The sequence below is a fragment of the Mycteria americana genome, chromosome 1 (assembly GCF_035582795.1).
Source record: "Mycteria americana isolate JAX WOST 10 ecotype Jacksonville Zoo and Gardens chromosome 1, USCA_MyAme_1.0, whole genome shotgun sequence".
Classification (NCBI taxonomy): Eukaryota; Metazoa; Chordata; class Aves; order Ciconiiformes; family Ciconiidae; genus Mycteria; species Mycteria americana.
The window spans coordinates 210,577,447-210,603,315 of record NC_134365.1 but is presented as its reverse complement, the minus strand read 5'-3'; the positions used below and the strand labels follow the sequence as shown (position 1 = coordinate 210,603,315).

Below are 25,869 nucleotides of genomic sequence, written 5' to 3'. Positions count from 1 at the left end.
CCCCCAACAACCAACACTGAAAGAGGAGGGAAAAAAACCCCACGTGAATTTAACTCGAATCCTCCTGCCGGGTTTTGTGATTCATAGTTTTAAACACAGGAAGGTCGCTGCTTGGTCTTTTTCCTCTTTCGATGGAAAGAAGGGTTTTTTTTTTTTTCTTTTCCTGGTGCTGTGGGAATGTCCTGGGAGCAGCGCCGGGCTGGGCGGCCGCACGCCCGCCAGAGACCGAGGGCTGTCTGCTAAGGCATCTGCGAGGCCCTTATCGGGCATCGGTTTTGTCTTTTTTGTATAAAAATAAGCCTAAAAAGCTTTCTGAGAGAGGGGCGGCCTTGAAGGTGAGGAGTCCCCTGATTTTTTCTTGCGCACGGCTATCTGGCAACACCGTTTCTGCTCACAGGTGTGCATGGAGATATATATTTTTATATATATACACACATACATGTAGAGTTCTGTATATAAATATATGTATATATATATTTATATATTTATATATGCAGAGATATGTAAAAATATATGGAGATATATATGACTACATATATTTCTCTATAAATATAAAGCATACTACATATATTTTTATTTGGGTGTATATATATCATATATACATATATGTAGTTGTTGCTAATGGCTAGAAAAGCTCTTAAAAGGGTCCTATAAATACCTTATCAAGACATGCCCGAGTGGTGAGGGAGGGCAGGGAATATCGGGTGGGTGAGAGCCCATAGTAAAACCCTCCTTGGGGTTGCCCTGGGTGCATGCTGTGGCCCCGTGCGGAGGGGCCACATCCTGGCCAGCCTTCCGCATCCCCAGCCCCAGCTGGAGCAGTGGTGTGAGGGGATGAAGTCGGGGGGCTGGTTTTAGGTTGTTAAATAGGGAGGGATGTGCCCCCCAGCGTTGCTGAGGCTGGGCCTCCCAGTTTCCCCAGGTTGTGCGGGGCTGGTGGGAGCCGCCCCATCACCTGCACGTCCATCCTCCTCCTCTGTCCTGATGTCCATCGCTCCCCTTCGCTCTCTGCCAGCATTTGGCAGGGGGGGCTTTGCTTTCCCTTTTCTTTTGGAAAGCGCTCGGCTGCTGGAGGAGGGCAGCTTCGGCCGACACAAGCACGTGCTGCCCCTCCGAAGCCCGATGCCCACAGGATCAGTGGGTGCTCTCTCTTGTTTTTCATTTCCAAGCACGTGCCGCTCCTGCGACATCGTGGAGGAGCGTAGGGGCAGTTCCCGGGGTCCTGGCCCCGCACAGCAATCTGGACCAAATCCACCGCACGTCGGCATCCTGGATGGAGGGACTGATGCACGGAGACAGCTCCGGCCCTCCTTCCAAAAGCTCCTCTGCGAGGAACCGCCAGCGCAGAGCTGAAGGCATTGCATTTCTCCAGCGCAGACACATCCAAGGGGCTTGTAGGGATCCCTGCAGAAGCTCCAGGAGGGATGTGCGTGGGGCTACTTGCGGGGTCAGGCTCAGCTGGGCTCTGGGGATGCACGTGGAGGTTTCAGGGAGACGTGGGGATGTTACTGCTCACCATTGCAGCTTTCCTTCGGGAAACAAAAGCCTGATGGTCCCCAGTGCCATTTTTTTAACACTGATAGGAGTATAACTCGCTTTAAAGGCCAGATCTGGTATAAATGTTATTTGGTGCTAAGGTGGGAGTACGTGCCTCGTGCAGCCTCCTGGTCCTGGAAACCATTAGAAGGCCAGCTGCGTACTCGGGTTTTCACACAGAGACTATCTATCTGCTAATGTAATAGTCCCAGTGGAAACTTTAGTGCTCGGGAATATTTTGTGGATTTGGGAAAAATCCCAGGAGGATTTTTGGTTTCATACAGCAATTGCTTTTTGGCAGCTTTGGGATAGATGTAATCTGGTTCCCATTTGTGTCCTGAATTTTTAAATGGAACAGCCTGCCTTCGGCTCAGGGCAGAAGCAGAAATAGATGGAAGTAAATAGAACATAATGGTAGTAACAACAAGAACAACATCACCTCTATAAAAAAATTGTTAGGGCAACTTTTCTATTGAAATGTTGCATTTAGGAAGTGTATCTGTTCTTGTTTGGTCCTTTAAGTGACTTTTTCAGTAGGTGGGATGCTGCTGTGGGTGTAAATCTGGAGTAAATCTCTAGAAGCTGGTGAAATCACTCTGGATTTGGACCAGCGCGGGCGAGAGCAGAGTTTTGCCTCGCAGTAAGGTATACCCTGCGTGCGGCAGCAGGTCCTGCAGCATTTGCTGGCATGCCTGCTTGTCACTGCCTCTCGGTGGCCTTGCCACAGCCCCGGCATGTCCCACCGTGGTGCGTGGCCGTGCCTTTCCCCACGCACGTCTCTACCACATCTTGAAGTTGTAGCGGGTCCTTATTGCACGAGCCGGGCGATGACGGCCGGCACGAGTCGAGGCAGCGCCTTTTGAGGAGCGGGGTGATCTATAGAGGGATGCCACACCTCAGGAAAACAGCCTGGGATTAAAGAATTGAGCAATACTTGGGATTATCTGCTCTGACCGTACTGGTTAACACAAAGGTAAATGTGCTTTAGACAACAGTAACTCCAGTGATCAAGGCTCAGGCTGGAAAATAATGAATTTATTTTATTAATTTAATTTAATGAATAATTTTATGAATTAAAATGTTTTTAGTAAAATTCAGTCTCCATTTAAGACCTAAGCTGACTGAAATAATTAAAAAAACTGTTGTTCCTCTGCCCTCCCTCCTCACTGTCTACATTGTGAGCAGATATTTCAATGAAGTCCCTGCCGGGCTGAGGGATGGCACGTGGGTCCCCTGAGGTGCCTGGAGGGCAGGGGGCACCAGCGTCCCCCCCAGGGACCTGGCCTGGGCTCTGCATCCCGCAGAGCTGGGGAGGCACTTCTCGGGGGGACTCCCCCCCCAGGATGGCTACCTGGGTTGGGCAGGGCGTCCCTGCCAGTGACACGTCCCATTCCCTGGGACGTGTCCCCTTGCCCGCGACATGCATCGATTTTGGGCCGTTTTCGAGGCGATGGCTCCATGCCGTCGGCCGTTACTGTGATTTTCCCTGTTCTAAATCTGAGCTCAGCCATCTGGGAGCAGGAACTAAAGGCAATTATCTTGTTAGCGCTTCTGTGTATAATACCTTTATTAAATTTCTGCATTTTAAAAGTGGCTGAATATAAATTGCATGTAATGATTTAATAACGGAAGGCTCATAATTTTAATATATATTCTGGTGGGGAGACAGTTTAATTTCTTTTTCCTTTAGACATGACACTCGATAAGAATAATGTAAAGGCTCCGCTCAATGTAGGGTTATCATGAGCAGTTCTTCACACGGATCAAATGAAGCACTGTGGATCCTTAGCCTATGGTTTGTTGCCTGTGTTTAAAAAAAAAAAAAAAAAAAAAAAAGGAAAAGCTCTAGATATCTGAAGATCCATACGATAGAGTTCAATGCCTGCATTTTCAGTTAGAGAGTACTGTACAGTCTTTGTACTATTTTTGTTCTGTCCTTATCCCAAGCTCCTTTGTACACTGCAAGTTTGTGGGAATGACTCAGGGAGAAAGCTATTTAACCTAAAGGACACCACTGGCAAAAAAAAATAGATGGATAAAGAGCGATGTCAGTGACGGCGAGTGGGAACCAAGAAAAGTATTTGTGTGTATCTGAGAAGGAGGATCCTGAAACCACCTCCAAATGGGGTGAAAAAAAAAATCTTTTTCTCTTTTTCAGATGCTGTTTATTCAGTTCAAGAAGGGGGGTTTATAATATGGTTGCTCGAAGTAACGAGGAACTACACTTAATGATCCGCAGTCCTAGGTCCTATTTCACTTCTGGTTAATTAATGGAAGGGCTTAAATATCCAAGTGACATGGATCATGCCAGTGCTTTTCTGTAACGTGATCGTTTTTAAAGGCAGTAAGTCCGGCAAAGTTAATCATAGCTTAAACTCCTGCTTTGCAAGTGTCTTGTCTGTATGTTGTAGCTGGTTGATTTATTATTTCTTCCCCTCCCCCCCCCCCCAAGTGAAAAAAAAATCCTTCCCTAAGAATTTGCGTGATGAATTTTTATCTTGGAGTTTTTTATGGCTTGGAAATCAGAATTTATGGCGTAGTGAAAATGTCTGCAGACTCTTTGCTGTGCTGACAAGCGGCACAGCTGTAGCAGAAGCGTCGTCTCACTTACGAGCTCCATGTCAGCCTTTGTATTTCTCTCTTTTACGGAGAGTTTCTTCCCTTACTTTCAGCTCTGAATAATGCTTACCCTTTTATCTCAGAGCAGTAACGCTGACGTGAGTCGTCATTGTGCCACTGGCACTTTGATCAAAGTAGAAATTTCAATTATTGATTCAATTCTTTGAATAAATTTAGGCTGGCTGCGTATTGTAGACTCACTGTTATAGCTGTAGAGGCAAATATATAGCTTGTAATATACAGAGGCCTTTAAAATGCACATATTTCTGCAAAGCCTAGCACAGCCACCTAAGGAGCATGCATCCCTTCCTCCATCGGGTTGATGCCCAGGTAACGCTTGGTGCCTGGAGCACCGATGGAAATACTCTGCCTGCATCCTGCCTCTCCTCCGGGGGTGAGCCTGGGAAGGGGGAAGAAACCAGCGGGTTGTTCTAAAGGTATAAAACCTGTAACCGTTTGAGATGAAAGAGCTGTGATGGGCACCGTTTGCCCCCACATGCCCGCGCACCCCATTTCCATCAGGAAGGCGGGGAGGCGCGAGCATCCGTGGGGGATCTCCCGGGCAGGCAGACTTGGCTCTGCTCTTTCCTGTATCCATCTGATCTCATGCCAGGCTCAGGAACTGCTTTCAAGGCGCCTTTGCTTTGTTTCACTCATAGCTTTTTTGCTCGTCCGCTTTGTTTTTTTGCTGACGGGAAGCATATATGAAAATAAGTGCATGAGGCTGAAGTTTCACGGAAAATGTTCATCCTTGTAGGCAGTTAAATTTGGATGTGTTAGCACGATTCCTTGGGAGAGAAGGGGTTTGGCTGCCTCCGCCGCCTTTTCTCATTAGTCTTGCTAGTACTTTCTTGGACGATGCACTTTTTGGAGAGTGAAATGACAGTACCCAAGCTGGGAGACCCCAGGAGCTCTTCTCGAGCGAGGGAATAGCACAGCATGGATCCCGGAGCTAACACTGGGACGAGGATTTCTTTCCCCAGAGCAGGGAGCTGCGGAGGGGGGGCTCGGTCTGGTGAACCCTGCCAGGCGCAGGGGCGAGGCTTCTCCCAGCTCAGATGTGGTAGATCCCCGGCTTTCATGTGGGAAACGAGAGGTGCTGCTTGCTCACATCTGGTGTGAGTTATGTGGGTTGGATTTCTGTCCTGCAAGATGTTGCTCTGTTCCCGTGAAAATAGTATTAGTGATGCTTGTTCAGTCCTCGTGGGGCTCAGGAGCCCTGGCAGGGGATGTGAGGTTCCCAAGTGGAGTTAAGGGGTGCGGGAGTGAGTCAGCCACCCCAGAAGTGACCTAGAAAACCTGTACGTCAACCGGGGAGCTGCTGAAGGGAAAAAAATCACCAACGTGTGTCTGAGCCCCTGCTCTTCGTCGCAACTGGGGCTGCAAAGGAGTCCCAGTGCCGCCGGAGAAGAGCTGCCAGTGGTACCGAGACCATCCTTGGCAACACTGTGGGAAGTGGCGTCTCTTTTTTGTAGGTAAACCAAGACACGTGACACGCGAGTTAATTTTTTCTGAGCTGAAGGAAACTCAAATCTGCCTCCCAGCCTTGGGAGAGCGGCACGGCTGTGTGGATGGGGTACGGCAATCCCCGCTCTCGAAGCTGGGCTGATGCTCGGGAGAGAAACGGAGGTTCACAGGCCAGGACGCACATGGAGGGGCATCCAGCCTCGATGGAGGGTCCCTGTGACCCACTGGAGGGGCTGGTGGGTCCCCCCTGGGGGATTCATGGCACAGCCTTTGGGCAGCCCCTGGGACCCTGCAGTGCTTCAACCATCCTTTCGTCGGTTCCCTGAAATAATTATTTTCCTTTCTTGTTGACCTGAGATTTTTATGCAGTGACAGGGCAGAGAAAATATTTTAAATGTGGAACAAGGTATTTATACTCCTTTCTGGCTTGGCTATGAGACAGAGGGATAGATGTGGGCTTGGAAACCTTGTCATTTTTGTTCTGTCATTTTTGGACCTCCCTTACAAACCGCGGCAGAGTTTATAGGAAAGTGTAAAGCCGCCTTACTTACTTTTTAATTCCAGATGATTGCTTTGGATGGTATTTGAAATGCTTCGGTCTCTTTCGAACCGCTCGGTCAGTAGGGTACAAATTGGGAGAGGATTTTTTGGAGGACAACTCTGTGTTTTTGTTTGGCTGGGTGGCGGAGGAGGAGCCGTGTGTGCCGGCAGCGCCGGCCGTGCTGCAGGCAGCCGCGGAGCGGTACCCAGGCGGGCAGCGGCGAGTGATGCAGAAACTCATCACTCGGGTGCTGCCTCGAGGTGTTGCCTCTAAATAGCAGCAAACTGTCGTTGCACAACTCATTTTTTTGAGTTTTACTGAAGGTGAGAGTAGTAGTGCAGTTTGGCTGTAAGAAAACCATCTTCACCGACTGTTGTTTTGAGGAGGAAGTTTGCTTCTTGAGGATGCCGTTGTTGCTCTAAAGCCATGGCTTTCCTGTAAAGTCACAGCAATGAGCTTCCTATGAGGTTTTGCTTTAGATCCTTTTCAAAACCAGACTGAAACCACATCAGAAAGAGGAAATATTTAAGCGTTGCTCCTCTGTCTCTGGGTCCTTGCTGACTGTCTGGTGTTAATCTTAGCAAATGATTCATTGAAATAGTTCTGAATCTGCAAATGAATTGTGCTGCTGTGTAGTTACCCTCCAGGATAATATATCTGCTTCCATACGGTGTAATGCATGTTTATCTTAAAAAAAAAAAAAAAAAAAAAAAAAAAAAAAAAAAAGGGAGTGGGGGTAACAAATGAATTGGTGTCAGGCAATCACTTAGATGTGGGACAGTTGGTAGAGATGCAGAAATGAAGGCCTGGAGCAGCTGCCCAATTCAGCAAGGACTGAACCGGGCCAGAAATGTGGTCATGTCTTACAGAGTTGACTACAAGAGGCACCAGGCACATGGCAATTGAAGAGGTGATGTCTATGGACCGGGCTGTATCCTGGCATGCTGGGGCCGAGGGGGCTGGGCTGGCTTTGGGAGGGGGAGAGGAGGGGGCACAGCACAGCCGGCAGCTGCCTGCAGGCACCTATGGAGGTGATGGGTTCAGTTCTTGGCAGTGACAGCGACAAAACACGGGGCAGTGACCATGGTTTGTGGCTTGGGACGTTTGGGCTGGATATGGGTAGAAAGCCCTTTCCTGGGGACACATCCTTGGAATGGTGATGGTCTCCATCCTAGGTTGCCCTCAACCGGCTGCTTACCTGTGGCCCCTGGGCACCGCTGCTCTGGCACCAGGGTTCAGTTTTAGGGATGGAAATTGCTTCTTTGGTGAGCATCATAGAAGAATGGGGAGGATTGGGGAAGGAGCAGGTGTGCGAGCATCAGAAGGGTGCCTTGCACCCCTGCAGAACTGGCTGTAGCAAACCCTTTCCCTCCGGAGAGGGGAGCTGGGATTTGGGAGGCTCCAATAAGAGCAAGGGGGGGAAGAAAAAAGGCTCATGCCTTGCTCCAAGTGGCTTGTGAGGCTTCACTAAGCTTTCAAGTGTTGTGTTATTGCCCGTGATCTGGATTGCAGCCATGCGCCAAGCGCTGATCTTTCAGCAACTCTTACCTGTTTTACACATAAACTGGCTTTCTGTGCCAGTTGCAGCTGACATTTTATTAAAACCTACCGTGAATAAACATAAAACATTGTTACATCATTTTTAACATCATAAAACATCATTACATCATTTTATGATGATAAAACATCAACATGGGTACAGCAAAGTGCAGTGGTTTCTGCCTGGGTCAGAGCTACTTGGTTTCAACTCCAGTATAACAGAGATCGGAAACTGAGCAGTTTGATAGATGCCGGCTTGTACCAGTCCTTGTGATTATAGTACAATATTGCTTTGCCATGGCCTCAGCCCCCAAAGACAAGTAGTTAGGTGAGAATTTCTGCCCTTATCACGGCAAAAACAAGTCTTTATTCTCCATTTTGCATCTTGGGAAATTTGAAGATGTGACCCAATGGTGCCTACAGACTCAAAGTGCAGAAGGCGAGTGTACAGTTTTAGTAACAGTTTCTTTCTTTTCAATTCTGTTCGGTGAATGGTGAGGCCAAGCTGGTAGTTGCTGGTTGTTCAGGTTGCCTTTAATGCTTGAAACCGCTTGTATTCCTTGGGTGTGTGGATTTTCTTTGTTTTACCCCAAACCGCTTTTTATTCATAAAACAAGCCCGGGCTCAAAACTCCCTTGTTTCATACAGAATTCCTGATTCCAAGGCAGGACCGTGTGTGTGGAGGAGTAGTGAAGGGTGTCTTTAAAGTTATTCTGTACCAGAACAGGGTAATAATGTTGGAAATTAGGGTTCTTGAGATTTTTCTTGGGTTTGTATCGGCATCAGCACAAATTCCAGACCAGTCTACCATGCTCATTTTCACAAACATATTTGACTTAGATCTACTCAAGTGAGCAATCTTTCCCTCTTGCTTTCTAAATATAGATAACTGCCATACACATTCATGCATAATATGAATGGTAAAGTGATGAATTCATTAACATTTCACAGAAATGCCTATTTCCTCTCTTCTGGGCACAGAAGAAAATAGTATCGTCATGCCTGTAGAGAAGATGGGCTGGATCCTGCCCTCCACTACCCTCCTTCTGCCCTGCTCCATGCAGGGCCACGGGGTTAGGGATGGCCTGTACATAAGGAGGAGAGCAAAGCAACCTCCCCATGTGATATATGGCAGTGAGCATGCAGTTAGTCGAGCACAAACCAAGCAGTCAGGATTAGTAAGTCCAGGTCATCTGTGGCCGATGTTTTTTCCTGCAGAAGAGGGTGCTGCAGGTCCCTGTGCTCGTGGGCTTCCTGTCCCACTGGGATGGATAGATGCCCCACTGGGACGGATGGACGCCCTGCTGGTGCCACTGCGAGCCCTCCTGCCTGAGCACATCTCTTGGCAGTGGCCGGTGCTAGAGGTCAGTGGCTGTCCCTTAGTCTAAAATGTCTGGCAATGGGTGTAAATGGAGAGCGATTCTGCTGTGTCCCTGCTGCACCAGGGTACTTGGGGCCAGGAGATGCTCACCTCCAAGATTTGAACCTCAAAGAGCCTTCTTTTCACAAAAATGAGGTGTTGCTCAGAAGAATAAGTAGGAAGCGGAAAGTCATAGAATCATAGAACAGCCCAGGTTGGAAGGGACCTCAACAGATATCTGGCCCAACCTTCCATGGGAAGGGGAGCCTAGATGAGATTATCTAGCACCCTGTCCAATCACATCTGGAGAACCTCCAGTGACGGGGACTCTACCATGTCACTGAAGGAGGTTGTTCCAGTGAATGATGGTTCTCACTGTAAAAAATTTCTTTCTTATGTGAAGATAAAACCTGTCTTGGTGCAACTTGTACCCATTGCCCCTTGTCTTCTCCATGTGGCACCTTGTGAAGAGAGAGCCTCTGTCCTCTTTGTAGCTGCCCTTTAAGTCCTGGCACGCTGTGATGATGTCGTCATCCCCCAAGCCTTCTCTTCTCCAGAGAGAAAAGACCTAACTCCTTCAGCCTTTCCTCATAGGGCAGGTTCTACAGCCCTTTGATCATCTTTGTGGCCCTCATTTGGACCCTCTCCAGTCTGTCTATGTCTTTCTTGAATTGTGGGGTCATGCCAATGTCATTCCTGTCTTGAATTGTGGCGTCATCCAATGTCCTTCCTGTCTTAACACTGCTGTGATGCATTTTGTATGAGCTTGTTAAAACAAGCACTGCCGGAGAAAGGCATCCCTGAGAACAGATTTAGGATGAGCCTTGTTGCTTGCCAGGAGAGCTTGTTCCTGCTCACTGATTGTGAAAGGAGCTGGAGGACTAGTCCAGCCGTCGATGTCTGTGGAATGCCGGAGTTCAGGCGTGCGGCTCCTGTGCAGTCGGTCTGCCGGACACATTCCCGTGGCTCTCCAGCTACATCGTCTCCTTACCATATTAAGAACATCTGGACAAAGTGATTTATAAACTCTCTCCCTTGATAGTGTTGGCTGTATTTTATGTCTCAGCAATTTTCTGTAGTGCTGAACTATTATTCATGAGCGGATTCTGTGGCAAAGCCTTTCCCACACTATATCACTATATTGAATGTGTGGCTGGGTCCTCACCTATCCTTCTTTCCTTCTTTTTACCCACTCCTTCTTTCAGTTTTACTCTGGCTCTGTTGGCTTCATGTCCCAGGGCCATGCCTTGGTTTGTGAGCTTGTCACTGTCAGCTCTTGCAAGCCGGGCTGTGCCAGCCTTGCTTTGTATGTGGTCTGGGGACCTCAAAGGTCAGGCTGGGTCGGTGCATGGAACATGACTTGGTGGCTGCCTCTTGTTCTTCAGAGCTAATGTGTTATTTGGGTGGTGAGGACAGCAGAGGTGTTTGGCTCAATGGCCTCAGCAGGGCTTCTCAGGTACGTAACCATGCTCAAGAAAATATTCTGGACCTCTGTCATAAGTCATGGCTTTATATTTTGTTGTTCAAGTGATTTATTTACTGACATCACTTTCTTCTTTCTTACAGGCTCCACATCTGTTTGTTACAAGCCTACCAGCCCAGTCCAGGTACTGGAAGACACTGGCTTTCTTTACCAGGATCACCAGTTGTTTGCTGGCAGACATGAAGTTTCTCCGCTAACAGCTGAAGCAATCAGTGCCAAAGAAAAAGCTGGTAAGTGGGTGGCCACACTTCCATACAAACCCACCGCATTTACTTCCAGGTTTTTCCCAAAGCATAAATTGAGAAGTTTAGACCATTTGCAAATAATTACGGAGTTGAAGGCCAGCTTCTCATCCTTGGTAGAGTCAAAGGCGAGTTGCCTTTGACTTGAGTGTTATGACCCACCATCATTTGTCACCTGTGCTTGTGGAGGATGCAGCGTTTCCACTTGTCCTTCAGGACATGGCTGCTCTTCACTGCACAGCTCGACCGAGGTCCATAGCTTTTTGCCGATGGAGCAGGACCGCAGGCACCCTGTGGAAAGCTCACTGTGGTCAATCCTTTTGGACCTCAACAATAGGCAACTAAAGTACATCTCCCAAATACAAGGTTGTTAACAGATGTCTAGCACAAGGGTGAAAATCCTTGTGGTGTATGATAAAGAGCTGCCTTGACAATGTAGTGTTGGCTTTTTCCACTTTCCGCAGGCTTATCTCAGGTGTAGTCTAACAACCTAGACTATGAGCTTTCTGGTATGTTAGGGAGATTTTATTGCACGTCTGCAAAAATGTCCAGTATGGTGAGGCTTCTGTGCTCTGTGATAACACAAATAAAGCAGTAAGAGGTTGCTGTAGCTGCAGGGGCATATAAAGTAGATGGATACTTGGCTGTTGTGCAGACAGGCAGATGGAGGTCTGTGTGTCTGTGCATCTTGTGGGCTCCAAACACTGGCCCAGGGAGCTGACAGACCCTCTGAAAGCTGGTGGCCAGGCTCAAACCCCAGTGAGTCAGGCTGGTAGGCAGATAACGGTGTCTCAGGGAAAGCAGGAGAGGTGTGTATCATAGGGCAGGCGTGGAGTGAAACAGCCTGGGAATCTTCTCTCCCCCTCAAGCCTCATAATCATCTTTAAGGCTTTGCCGCAGAAATGTTAGTGGAAATGACCTATTCTCGTTGTTAAGAGTCAAAGGCTTTTTTTTTCTCCTCTGGCATCCGGGTTGTATATAAGTTATCCCACAGCATGTGCAGTAACTGATGAAACCTCAGGGAAATACCAGACCTCAAGAGAAAGTTTGCTTTTTAACTACTTTCAAATGTGAAAAAACAAATGTAAGTACTTCTGACAAACTCCTCTGAGAATTGGAAACAGCAGGAGAGAGAAAGTTGCCAAGAATGACCTCAAAAAACTGAACTCAAAATGGCACTTCCTTCTTGCCTAGGGACATGGGAGGACTCTATCCAGAGCTGCGGGCTTATTCTCACTTTTCTCCACACCGGGGTCTTTCAGGAGCACCCCTCTGGGCTCCGACACTGTTCAGGCAGACGTCTCCCAGGAGGGAGGGATCCCAGCCTCCCAGCCGTGGTTATATGCCATTAGATGCTTAGCTCCAGGCAAGCTCCACTGCATATATGGTGCAAAAATGGTACCATTGCCTCTGAATTACTTCAGTAGCCTGTGTTAGGGTTGTGTAGCTGATCTGTCTGTGCTCTTTTTAAAATGCTGGCATTACATCTATGACCATAACGCCTACCTTGTACTCACCCAGCAAAATTACAAGAGTCAGTATTGACTCCCTTAGAAATAGTGTTATTGGCCAGAAGGGAAATGGCAGTTTTAGGGGAAGATGCCAGAGCACAGACTGTTCTTTAATTACACTTTTAGGACCCTTTTATTTTCAGCGTTGTTTCACAGTTTTTCTGCGACACATTCTGCGTTTTATTTTGATCATGGCAGGCAGTGCTCTTAGGAGGGGATTTGACTCATCTGACTTTGGCCATCAAAAATGCAGCATCTCGTTTAGTGTTGCTATGCAGGCTGCCTCTGTAAGCCGTGCAAGGCATCTCCAGGGCGGGTGGTCAAACACTGGAACAGGCTTCCTAGAGAGGTGGTTGATGCCCCAAGCCTGTCGGTGTTTAAGAGGCATTTGGACAATGCTCTTAATACCATGCTTTAACTTTTGGTCAGCCCTGAATTAGTCAGGCAGTTGGCCTAGATGATCATTGTAGGTCCCTTCCAACTGAAATATTCTAGTCTAGTCTATTTGTATTTTAGAAAAGACCAAATTTCCCTGTGACGTTGCCTGTCCCTCCATTGAGTTGGGAGGGGGTTCAGAGCCGTGGGTATGGGACACACAGAGTATTATGGAGGGGAGGGCCAGGGAGGGGACGGGAATATGTTTTTAGGGGTCACTGCAAACAGAATTAAGGATGAGTTGGGGGGTGGGGGGGAGGGGATGAGCAGGGAGCAGTGCCCTGCCTCCTTTAGTGGCTTCCAGCCATGTCCCCTCTGCTCCCAGGGGTACCCTGGCAGGGCACTGCCCCGGGGGTGCATCCTGGGCACAGGGTCACAGCCGTGAGGTGTAGGAGGAGAAAAAAGGGGGGAGCCAGACCTCCCAGGCAGCAGAGCTAATGGCCACCTCTCTCTCTCTCCCTGCCAGCCGAGGAGGCCCTCTGCACCCTGCGCCCACCCAGCTTCCACCGGCTCCCAGAGGCAGAGATGCGAGGGGCGGAGGAGGTGGCAGCCGGCACCGTCCTGCAGCGCCTGATCCAGGAGCGGCTGAGGTATGGCAACCCCAGCGAGAACATGAACCTGCTGGCCATACAGCACCAGGCGACGGGCAGCGCCGGCCCCTCCAACAGCACAGCCAGCACTCTCTCTTCCGCAGAAAACCTCGCGCCCGAAGAGCCGCCAATGGTCCAGCCGTCGGGGCGGCAGGAACCGCAGGGGCAGGAGCACCAGGGGGACGGTGCTGCGATGGAGAAGCAGCCCCGGGCCCCGCAGCCCCCGCACGGCACCGAGGAGCTCCCCACCTATGAGGAGGCCAAGGCCCAGTCTCAGTTTTTCCGAGGCCAGCCGCCGGCCACCGCCGCTGCGCCGGTTCTTTATGGCGCATCCGGCCAGAAGTCCAGGACGGAGGGGAGGCCGACGGTGAACCGGGCCAACAGCGGGCAGGCGCATAAGGACGAGGCGCTGAAGGAGCTGAAGCAGGGCCACGTCCGCTCGCTGAGCGAGAGGATCATGCAGCTCTCGCTGGAGAGGAACGGGGCCAAGCAGCACCCCCCGGCCCCGGGGGGCGGGAAGGGCTTCAAGGCGGCCCCGCTGCCCAGCAAGGCCGTGGACCCGCGGGGCCCGCCGCCCGAGTACCCCTACAAAGGCAAGGCGGCGGCCCCCGGCAGCAAGGCGCAGGAGCACGGGCTCTTCTACGGCGAGCAGCCGGCGCAGGATGTCCTCAAAGCCTCCTACGCCGCCCCGCAGCCCGCCCGGGTGGAGGTGGCCCTCGTCCGCTACCAGCCGCCCCCGGAGTACGGGGTCAGCAGGTAATGGCCGTCAACGGGGGGTGGGTCTGCCGGAGGGGCCTGGTCCTGCCCTCGCTGGAGGGGCCGGCTTCTGCGGGGCTTGGGCCTTGCATAGACATGGCCCCTGTGAGCTTCAGCCTCAGGCACGGGTGGGGATCACACGCCCACGGCCGGGCCTGCACAGGACAGCTGGTGGAGGCACCTGCATCTCCGAGGGCTATATAAAGCATATACGCTGCTTATGCCCTACTTAAATCTTCCCAACAGAGCTCACGTCGGGCTTTCATGGTACCGGGTCCCTCATGCCGGGCCTCCCCGTGAGTACGGGTTTATTCCAATCACATTAAAAATAATTCGGAGCGTTTACTCATTGCAAGCTGATCCCCACAAGCGGCACAGGTCCTGCCCAGCACCCAGGCAGGTTTGCTGCCTTCAGAGGCGAGCCCATGCCTTGAGGGCTCCCTTTTCCTTGCTGTACCGAAATACAGGTGTTTCTCTGTTTCATCCCTGTCTCTTTGACTGCCCAGACAGTATCTTGCTGGATTTGGAAGGCTGGTGTTGTCTGGTGTGATTGTGGGTGGTTTTCATGTTGCAAGCTGCTCATTAGGTCTTTTCTGACCCCAAAATCCCCAAAAGTTTTGTTGGCGTCGACTTAAGTTGCATGCACTTACTTTTCCACAGCGCAGGCATGGAGAAAAGATGGTGCAGCTGACCTGGCTCTTCCTTTCCAAAATTTGTAAGGCATGAAATCAGGGGATGAATGCTCTGCCTTTCTGAGTTTGCAAAAGTGGTGGGGTTTGTGTCAGACGGGGAGGAACTCGGAGCGTGGCTTTGATGAATGTTGCAGGGCAGTTGTGACAAGTGGAGGGCCCGCGCTGAGCGCGGCTGACCTTCCTCCAGCTACACGTGTTTTGATTACCACCCTACCACTGTGCGGAGTTTGTGCAATTTTTTCAGAGCGAGATGATATTTTTTAAAAGCTCAGCAAAAATCTCTGTTTATGCTAAGAAACAGCTATATGAACTCGAGGGCAACGGGGTCGAGCTGGAGCCGTGCTCTGCTGCAGCCATTCACGGTGCTAACAAACATCTCCGGCACCAAGCAGATTTATCCCTACAGAAAAGGAGTTGGTTTGGTTTTTTTTATTACTCTTGGAAAATGCTGATTCAGTACCCACAGAGTCTGTTCTGCTGAGGCCGTGTAAGCAAGCGGACCTGGGCACTGCATGCACTGCTGCAGCTAACTGGGAACGGCACTGGTGTTGAGTGGGAAACCCTTTGGAACCAGTTTCAAAACCTTGTCCAGGTGCCTGATGAGCAAGGTTAATGCTGAGAAACCCCTTGATTTCAGTGCAGCTTTCTACACAGGCAGCATGGGCCAGCCCCCAGCCTTATCCCAAGGTGCTGTTGGATCACCCCAGCAGTTGTGGGGAGAAACCTGCTGGCTCGTGATGGTGGTTACTGCTCTTTCCCAGTAAGGCAGCATGGTTTAACCCCCAAATCACGCTGCAGAGGAGATGCCTGCTACCCCTGTGTGCTGTTTTCTTTGCATGGTGGTGGAGAAATGTCCCTCCTGGCAGGTTCAGGGGCAGCGGCGGGATGTGTTGTGCAGCAGAGGACTGGCAGCGTGGCAGAGCAGAGCCGCTGCAGTTTGCAGACATTAAAAAATCTTGGGTGGTGTCTTTCTTGCAGTTCAGCAAGAAAGTTCAGCAAGTTCAGGTCCTTCTTAGCTCCTTTCATACAGTGCCTGGATTTTGGGGGGATGTTTCCTGCCTATGTGTTCCTGCCGGATACATTTTAGGCAGTAATTAGCACTAGCAGGACAGTTGCTCATGTGCAGACTGTATCTTGTGCTGTTGCTTTGCACAGCGCCAGCGGCTGGGGGGATGTTTGGCTGTGCAGGAGATGTTGGCAAGCAGTGGTCTTCATCCACATCTCGGGCTTTTTTCTGTGGTATTTTTCGATACAGGAATGTCAACCTTTGCTTGGGCGCACTGAAATATTCACTGTTGCCATTACCCAGACTTGTTCTTAATTGGTATGAACTGGTTTGGTTTCTTCTCCTGTGCCATATCCCAACTTATAACTGGCCCCACGGGCTGCAGGATCCCCTCACGGCCCTTTTACCTGGGAAGATTTGGGTGACAAAAGCCTTTAGGAAATGGCAGTAATCCCAGCGTGCTCATCACTTGCCATTTCTCTGTCTGCAGCAGCTGTGCTCTGGTGCATCCCTGCACACATCTTGGGCTGCGTCACAGGATGGGCTTGCCCAGGTCTGGAATGAGCATGGTTAAAATGGCATTTCACAAAATGGCCTCTGCCCTAAATATTCCTCTCTATGGAGAGGGTTAAGGCAGGTTACCTGTCCTGGGACGTCAGCCCCATCTCTGCTAGAGGACTTGTCTGGGTGGCAGCCCCTGAGCTCTGCTGGAGCAGAGCCGGGGGCTGTGTCACACTGCTGGGTTGCTCCCAAGCGCAAACCTTCCTGTGCCTCTGCTCTTGCTCACCGCTTCCCCCCCTTACCTGGGCTCTGGGGAGGCTCACAGCCAGCCATCTGGCTGGGATGGAGGACCTTTATAAGAGAGGTCGAGGTAGGGGACTACCTGGTTTCATAAGGTTAATGGAAGAGTAGGGTTTGGAGAGGCTGTTTTTTTCTGTTAGAGGAACAAGCGAGGTGAGAAATTCCAGCTTTCATCTCATCAGGAGGGCCTGGGAAAGAAGCTAATGGAAACAGAGCTTTGCCTGTGGTCAGATGGGAATCTCATATATCCCAGCATCTCCTTCCATCTATCCTGGCCATATCTGTTCCCCAGCCCATCCATCCTGGCATCCTCTGGACAAGGACTGTGCAAAAGGTTTCTGCCTTCCAGAAAAGAGAGAAGCACGGAGCTGCATCGGTCCAGAGGAAGCACCCACACATACCAGGGATGGAAAAGACCTGTAGGGTCATCCATCCCCTACTCCCCCCCTCTAGTCCTTCTGTGATGAGGGAAATGTGGCTGGAAACCCGCAAATGCTGGCAGGGAGCTCTTGAAGGAGATGGGATAACTGCAGCTGCTGCTTAACTTGCTTTTTTCATTTGGCTTTTTTTTTTGCACATGGCTGGTTTTAAAGGGAGCGTTGCCTTTATAATCACCATGGTGAAATCTCATAACTTTACTGTAAATCTCAAGATTTTTGGTATTGTCCTGAAGCATCATATGACGCTGCGGTAATCTCAGCATTTATATAAATTAGACTTGGTGACCTCTGCTTTATGGACATCATGATTACAGAGCAGAGCTTGAACCCTGAAGCTTAAAAGGCCAAAAGAACAGAAGGCAAATAAAAAGGAACCGATATTTGTTCCATGGCCCTGACTCACAACTTCTGAATGCTTTAAGCTGGCCAAGTGTAATAATCTTTAGAAAACCTTTCCTTTCCTAGATGTGCAGCTCTTCCTGAATGGTGTCTTTGCTAACTTTCCTTAGGCACATGTTCAGAGAGTGGCAGCTTGTCCAGTAAAAGGGCTTGGAAATAATCTAGTTTAGTCTTTTGCACAACGCCGTGCATTAATTCCAGTTTGCGAAACATTCAGTCCTGGTGATTATAACACTCTCCGTCTGGAGAATCCATCACGGCCTTTACAGACTTGTTCCACTAGCTAATTGCCATCTCTGGCACAGATCTGCATCTTAGTGTTAGCCTGTATTTTCTAGTTACCAGTTGGGATTTTGCAGTATCTTTGTCAGATACAGTGAGGAGCCCTGTGCTATCAGTCCTTTAATGCATTTAACAGATGGAGCCTGGAGCCCCGTAATTATTTCACTGTTGTCAAAAACCCCTTTTTCACTGTGGAAAGCTGACCTAGACACTGGTGCAGTACCAGCTGAACCAGAGGCTAATCAGATACAATATCACCTTTGCAATGCGACTCAATGTTCCTTGTTTTCGTAGCTCATTAACACTTGCCGTTTCAGACGTTGGCACCCTGGGAGCTCCCCATCCAGCTTGTTATCCGGTCAGACATGTGAGGGTAGTCACAGCCCAGGATAGGATTTCCCACCCTTTTACTGTAGCTTGCTGTATTTATTCCTGGGTGGATGAACTTGGACCGGCTCAAGTCCGTATTGTTTCTCCCTGCCCTGCTTAAGCAGTGATCCAGATCACTCAATGCAATGAATCCTCTTCATTGCTCTCAGTGGCCCTTGTCAGATCCTGGTGTCTTTTATCCAGAATGTTTTCTTTCTTTGCACCATTAATAAAAAGCATGTATAATGCAAATGAAGCCTTGAACTGGAAACACTGCTGCTTGTTAAGCGGACTTCATTTGTGACTACATGCAGAAGTCAATCATGCAGGCACCTTTTAATTCTGATTTAATCCATGCATTTTAAAAGATGGCATGCAACTGAAGAATAAATCTGGGCTGTTTTTAAAGATATCCCATTTTTTAATGTGCTTCATAAAATTCCACCCTGCCTGGATGCAGAAGCCTATATTTAACTGCCATAATAGTCTGTGGCTTCTCTGGTTATTTGTGTATTAACACCCCTCCCCCCCCCACTGCTGTTTTCAGACAACCTGTTGATATTTACTCATTCAACCACATGTCTGTAGCTGCTGAGGGGACTACAAGGAGCTCCTTTTCCTCCCCGAGACACCCCAGGCAGGCGGGCATGCTGGCAGCATGGCCAAGCCAAGGGATGTCACACCCAAGCTGACTTCTGCTGGCATTTCTCTGCGAGGCTAGCCCAAGCGTGAGCGTGGGTTGGAGGCTGTGCTTCCAGCTGACGTGGATGCTGGCACCCCTGCAGAAGAGCTTTGTATCCTCTCCCTCTGGTCTAATCTGCCTTTCATTAAAATAAATGGAAGAGAAATTAAGCCATTCCCACAGCTTGGGTGATGGCCATGTCATTTATCCTTACACTTCTGTGTTGTTATCCCAGTCGGTTCCTCTGGGAGTGCAGAGGTTGAGGAAGGCACCTTTTACTTTGCTGACAATCAGCTGAGCTGTAGAAAGAGTATTTATTCTGAGTGTGGATCCCTGTGAAGAAATACAATATCCTGTCCCTCTCCTAACTACGGGGGATATGTTTAATACAGCGTGTGTTTCTTCAGATGATAATTTTGCCCTGCAAATCTTGACGGAATCACCCCTGAAGAAGCCAGGCCAAGTCTTTCCAGCACTAACAAACATCACTAAGAAAACAGTGAATTCTGGAGATGTGAGTCCAAGTCTGCAAAATGGTTTTTGAAATAAACCTTTGTCTTTACAAGGTGCTGCAACTCTTGCTGATTCCGTAAGCCAGAGGATACCATGAGGGCTACGTCTTGGCTATGGAAAGCCTCCTCCCATTTCTGGCTGTATCAGCATTTAATGATGGGTCTATAACTGTGTTTCCTTGCACCATGACTGTGCTTACTGACTTTCCCAGGATCTTGTATTTTTTCCCACATGGTGACAACACTGATTCCTCTGTGTTATTCACAGCTACAAAGAATAGCATTTGAAGTCTGCTTCATGACTGCAGAAATCATAGCTGAAGTCAGGTAGACACCTGGGCGTGAGGTTAGTATCCAGACTCAAGGCTCCTGGTCAATGGGCAGGAATAAGCACCTTTCACACACTTGTTACTCTCATTGTAAGGTAGAAGCCTAAGGCAGGTTCAAAGATCCGCACCCCAGAAATGCCTCTTTCTCTTTGCTGACTCAGCTGGAGCATATCCACAGTAGATGTGTGAAGTTGTGAGATGTAGTCCCTTTGGAGAGTCTTCGAGAGATGAAGTAGGGCAGTCTGCCGTAGAGGCAAAGGAAGGCAGAGCATGCAGAGAAAGATGAGTTAAATAGGTTAGAGGAGGGCATTTTAATTATGAATGTAAATGCGATGGTATGCTGGAAACAAAGTCCTTCCTCAACTGGCCACTCTTCATCCCTACATAGAAGAGACCTGCACTGTACCTCTAGCAGGGCAGTGGTGAACTTTCCTTTCCAGAACATTTACAGGCATCTTCATTTCATTACTTCCTTATACTGCCCTGCTTTATTGAGCAATAGCTCTTCTGTATTTACGATTTCCTGGTGGTCAACAGCAAGTGGACTTCACCATTAATTGTCCATTCAGGGTTTCTTATTCCTACATACAGCTACAGATTCCCTCCAAAATTCCTCTGTGTTGGTCACTCTTGCTCCCAGGCGTTCCAATATAAGAGGTGTATTAAGACCATGCCAAAATTTGGGGGCTTGGGTGGTCTTGCTGAATTCTGAGGGGTTTCTCATGAAAGTGAGGTCCATGGTCAAGTATTTTGCTGAAGACACTGTGTTGCAAGCTATATATAGCAAGCTATTGCATATATTGCAAGCTATACATCACTTAAAAGAGAGAGTGCAGTCTGGTGACCCTAGCATGGTAGCTCTTGAAAGGCTCCCTGCCTGCATGGTGCTTCCTATTCTAAAAGCTGGTTTCCTTAGTTTCTTCTTTTTTTTCTTCTTTGCATTGCATTGCAGAAGTATATAGGAGCCCTACTTCTACAATAGTGTCAATAAAAAAATATATTTTCAACAGCAATGTAGCTGCAGTGTTGCAGAGAGATCCAAAACTCATAATGTTCCACAGTTTCATGCTTTTAAGAAGGATGATTTTTGATGAAAACGTGTTTGGCTGGAAGACTTTAACCTGCTCTAATGCAGAGTAAGATCAATGTTTAAAATACAGTAGAAGCATTTTGAGAATGTCATTCTTTACTAAGTCCGAAGGAGCTCACGATAATCCTGATTGCTTCGTTTCTTTGGAGCTTTACGTGATCAGTTGGATGTGAACTAAGCTGGTGTTATAACTCTCCTATTTCTAGAAATGTTAGTATGAATCTCTGTGCTGATTTTATTGCACATACACTTAGAGATTTTGCAGTAGGCTTAGTCAGAATTAAATTGGGACAGATTAAGCAAGTAAAAGGAAAGTCAGAAATGTGTTCATTATGTTAAACAGATGCACTTCAAGAGATGTAATGTCAGTTTTGCTGGTTTTGTTTCCAAGCTGGAAAACACTTTGGAGAATCTCTCCTGTGGCCCTAGCTATTGCCTGGCTGCTGCTACAGGGTGAAAATCTTTAGTAGTTCAACAAGCAGATTGTAGTTCAAGAAAATGGAGATCCTGGGGAGTTCTCCTCCCTCTGTCGCGTAAAGCTAGACAGACCAAAGTGCATGTGAAAAGGTTAAATTGATGGGAGGTTGCGATTTCCCAAAAGTACAGTGTCAGGAGTTCCTGCAAGTGTTTAAAGGGTGTGTCTATGACCAAAGAATGTACTACTTGATTATTAAAAGGAGAAATTGCTGTATCTCCACTGGTTTAGATTCAGAGATCAATTTAATTATATTACTCTAAGCTGTTCCCATAAAGAAGTGAGAAAATCTGTACCTGCAGCAAATCTGTGTCTTTGTAGTGGTATAACTGTGTCCAGACAGCTGGGCTTTTACTTGCATAAAATCAGCTGTGGCCTTTATTTTGGTAAAGACAAACAAACTCACATTTAGCTCAATTAATTGCTGTGGTAAAAAGTGCGAGTATAGACTGGCTGTCAGCTGTGCAGAGGAGGTGCTGCGTGCTTGGCTGCGTTTGCGCACGCTTGTGGAGCATCTTTTCATCATGAGTGACATGCATTGCTCCACCACTCATGATATTTATTATCGTTCAGGTTTTTGAACAAAAAAATATTCCAGTCCCACGATAGGCTTGGGGTCCCTTGTTGGGATTTACACACTGGGGCACCAAAAGAAAGGGGCACTGTGGGGATGGTGTGAGAGCTGTGCCCGTGGCGGGCTGTCCTTGCAATTTGCCAAGCAACTCAGCACAGGGCTCGCTGGGCTCACGCGCTTGCACGGCCTTGGATCGCCAGGTACTGCTAAGAGACGTGGTTTTGGTCTCAGGAAGGTAAAATGAGCCCCCGAGGTCAGTGTGACCCCCCAGGGCATCCTGCCGTGAGGTCCCAGCAGCAGGCAGAAGTGGTGAGGCTGGAGAGGCAGTAAACTCCAAAGGCAAGTGAGCAGGGAGCAGCATCTTAACCCAGTGCTGGTGTCCGGGAGCTCTGAGGCTACCTTGGGCCCACCGCTTTAAGGGGATTTCAGGGGAAGTCGTGACTGCTTCTTTTGGCAGCCCTGGGCTTTGCTGAGCACTGTCTGTGTGCTCAGACAGTGCAGATACACCAGCCAGAAAGTCAGCTTGGGGGTGGGGTGCATGCTCCTTTCCTTTCTGATGACAAATGCAAGAGAGCAAGGCAGCCTAACATCCTGAATTAAAATGATACACTCCTTGTTGGAATGCCCCCCGTCCTGCTAAGGCGATGTCGAGCACCACAGCAAATCACTGCAGTCAGCACAGAGGAAAGGGCTGCGGTAGCATCCTCGCCTCTAGCAGAGTGCAATGTTTTTTTGCGGGTGTTTTTGCTGTTTTTAAGGGGTGTTTTTGCGTAGCTGCTGCAGTTTCCTTTTTCCTGTTCCTCCGTGCTGTCGCGTTTCTGCTGTGGTGTGTGCTGTGCGGGCACAGGGATGGATGAGTGGGGCCAGCACAGGCAGAACCTTCACCAGCCATGACATTTAAAACTTCGCAATGTTCCTTCTGGGAGCTATGTCAAAACATATGGAAGAGAGAGAGGGGATTAGAGACAACCAACATGGCTTCACCAAGGGCAAATCAAGCCTGACTAATCTAGGGGCCTTCTACGATGGAGTGACTGCATCAGTGGATAAGGAAAGAGCTACGGATGTCATCTGGCTAGATGTAAGGCCTTTGATATGGTCCTCCACAACATCCTTGCCTCTAAATGGGCAAATTATGGGTTTAATGGATGGACTGTTAGATGGATAAAGACTTGGCTGGATGGCCGTATCCAAAGAGTTACAGTCAATGGCTCAATGTCCAAGTGAAACCAGTAACGAATGGTGTCCCTCAAGGGTTGTTACTGGGACCAATACTATTTAATGTCTTCTTCAGTCACTTTGTCACATTCTATGTCACTTCATCAGTGACATAGACAGTGAGGTTGAGTGCACCCTTAGCAAGTTTGCAGATGATACCAAGCTGAGTGGTGGAGTTGATTTGCTTGAGGGAAGGGATGCCATCCAGAGGAACCTTAACAGGCTAGAGAGGTGGTCCCATGCGAACCTCATGAAGTTCAGCAAGGCCACGTGCAAGGTCCTGCACCTGGGTCAGGGCAATCCCCAATATCAGTACAGACTGGAGGATGAAGTGATTGAGAGCAGCCCTGCCAAGAAGGACTTGAGGGTACTGGTGGGTGAAAAGCTGGACATGAGCTGACAACGTGCACTCACAGCCCAGAAAGCCAGCATATCCTGGGCTGCAGCAAAAGCAGCGTGGCCAGCAGGTCGAGGGAGGTGATTCTGCCCCTCTGCTCTGGTAAGACCCCACCTGCAGTACTGCGTCCAGCTCTGGAGCCCTTGGCACAAGAAGGGCATGGACCTGTTGGAGCGGGTCCAGAGGGGGGCCACGAAAATGATCCAAGGGATGGAACACCTCTCCTATGAGGAAAGGCTGAGAGAGTTGGCGTTGTTCAGCCTGGAGAAGAGAAGGTTCTGAGGAGACCTTATAGCAGCCTTCCAGTACTTCAAGGGGGCTTACGAGAAAGAGAGAGAGGCTTTTTACCAGGGTCTGTGGTGATAGAACAAGAGGCAACAGTTTTAAACTAAAAGACGGTAGGTTTAGATTGGATATATGGAATAATTTTTTTTTATGATGAGGATGGTGAGACACTGGAACAGGTTGCCCAGGGAAGTTGTGGATGCCCCATCCCTGGAAGTGTTCAAGGTCAAGTTGGACTTTGAGCTTTGAGCAAGGGCTTTGAGGAACCTGATGTAGTGAAAGATGTTCCTGATCATGGCAGAGGGGTTGGCCTAGATGATCTTTAAAGGTCCCTTCCAACCCAAACCAGTCTATGATTCTATGAATTACTGTATGTTTTGTTGGCCATGTGTAAAGTGTCATACAGCACCTCCCTGCCTTCCTGTCCTTTGGAAAGTTTTATCCGCTTTCAGTAGATGATTAGCTCCTTAGTCATTAAGCTGCACCTCTGCTGGAGAAGTAACATGCCTGAGGCTGAGAGCAAACCCTTCTGGCCCTGGGAGCTGCCCGTGGGGAATGGCCCCTCTGCTGTGCTCCTGAGCTGCCTCCATAGGTGTTTCATTTACCAGGGGAGGCACAGCCTTAGGGTATGTCTGTGCTGTGCAGGTAAAAGCTGTCTCGAGGCCAGAGTGAGCTCAGCACAGGCTTTCCCAGTGCCTGCTGCACGAAGCTTGGCTGGGATCTTCCTCCCAAGAACGCTGAGTCTGGACCAGGATCTGTGCTGCTGGGCAGGTTAGCAGTGTGCTTGTGTTTGGGAATGGGCTCATTGCTGGTCTTTGCTCCATTTCAATACCTTTCCATGCCACAGCGGATGCACCGGGCAAAGCACGAGAGCTGGGATGGGAGACGGGGCTGTGTGTGTGCTGCGTCTGGGGGGCTGCAGAGCCCTGTTTGCTTTCCCTCTGGTTTGGACAGAAGGTATGGCTGAATTGCTGGTTTTTCTTGCTGTTGTGTGGCTTGGTGGGGGCAAGCTTGTTAGAGCAGTGTTGTTGGCTTTTAGGGCAGGGCTTTAATTGCCTTCACTTTTCATCTTGTTCTGCTGCAGTTGAAGGCAGTGGCGGGTTATTGTCAGTAGAATTAGGCCAACGTGGAAAGCTTTTGAAAACCCTGTTTCATGAAGCCGTTCGGGAGCTGAAGACCGGTAATCATATTTATTATGTATTTATATAGCACAAAATCGTCTGTCTAAAAAATAGCATTCATGGATCTTTGAGGCCAAATGGAGTAAATAAATCTGCTCGTTAGGTCTCCTGCCTCGTGTAGGGTACAGAAATAAAGGCAATGATAGCTACAGCAAGCCTAATAGCTTGTGGTTCAGCTAAAATACAACTTTCAGAAGGTGCTTGATTGCAGACCTCAGGTGGGGTCCAGCAGCCAGCTTATTTTCCAGCCAAACTGGGCTCTGACACAGATGTCCCGTGTGGTCTGGGTTCAGTCTCTTAGACAAGGGCTCTGTAGAAATTTCACAACTTTGGCATCTGGGCTGAGGAGTGGCTCAGCCTGTGCACAGCGAGGCTCTGCGTGGGGCCGCTCACCCTGGCCAAGGCTCCGAGGCTGCCTGTGTGGTGGATGGAGGGATGGAGATGGGTCCGGTGCAGACAAGCTTTGAGCTGCTCCCTGCCTGAATTTCCCCCTTTTGAAAGAGGGGCAGTCTCCCTTCTCGAGCTTGCAGGGCTGAAATGCAGGACAGAAGTGAGGGACTCCAGTCCTGCCTGGCCACCAGCCGCAGGGTCTCCCTCACTGCTAAGACGTCCACCTGGGTTATCCTCCAGCCATTGCAAATTGTAACTAGGCTGGATTAAAGAGCTACCCACCATCAGAAAGCCTAGCCCACAAGCAGGTCCGCCGACAGCTCGCTTCTTATCCTTCCCTGACACAAGCCTGGTAGGTGATGGATGCCGTTAGTCAGGGAGTGACACAATGAGGTCTCGCACTGGAAGATGGCTTTTGTGGCTCGCCGTGATTGACCGGGGCTGTGTCTCCAGCAGCTCCGCAGCAGCCCTTCCCTTTGCCGCTTGCTAAAGCCGCTCGGGGATGCTGCTGCGCTCACATCACTTCCTTTCGCCTCCCAGTTCGGCCGATCAGCCGGTCTCGCTCCAGGCAGGGAGCGGTGTTCGAAGGGTGAGTAATGCACCCCTTCTGTTTCCTTCGAGCCCGCCGGCTTACGCTTCTTGGCGGTGGGGTTTGTGGCAAGGGGGGG

General features: G+C 49.2%; 1 protein-coding gene across 5 annotated transcripts in view; it reads left to right on the top strand.

Annotated features, from left to right (window-relative positions):
* Positions 1-25,869, top strand: part of AMOTL1 (angiomotin like 1) — a 76,804-nt gene that overhangs the window by 20,858 nt on the left and 30,077 nt on the right. For 4 of the 5 annotated variants that reach the window (XM_075491085.1, XM_075491084.1, XM_075491086.1 and 1 more), the window contains 2 exons: positions 10,629-10,775; positions 13,200-14,079. In XM_075491085.1, coding sequence (XP_075347200.1) covers positions 10,629-10,775; positions 13,200-14,079 — 1,027 coding nt within the window. Of the gene's footprint in view, positions 1-10,628; positions 10,776-13,199; positions 14,080-25,869 lie in introns of those variants that run through there. The other variant, XM_075491088.1, reaches the window with a different exon arrangement.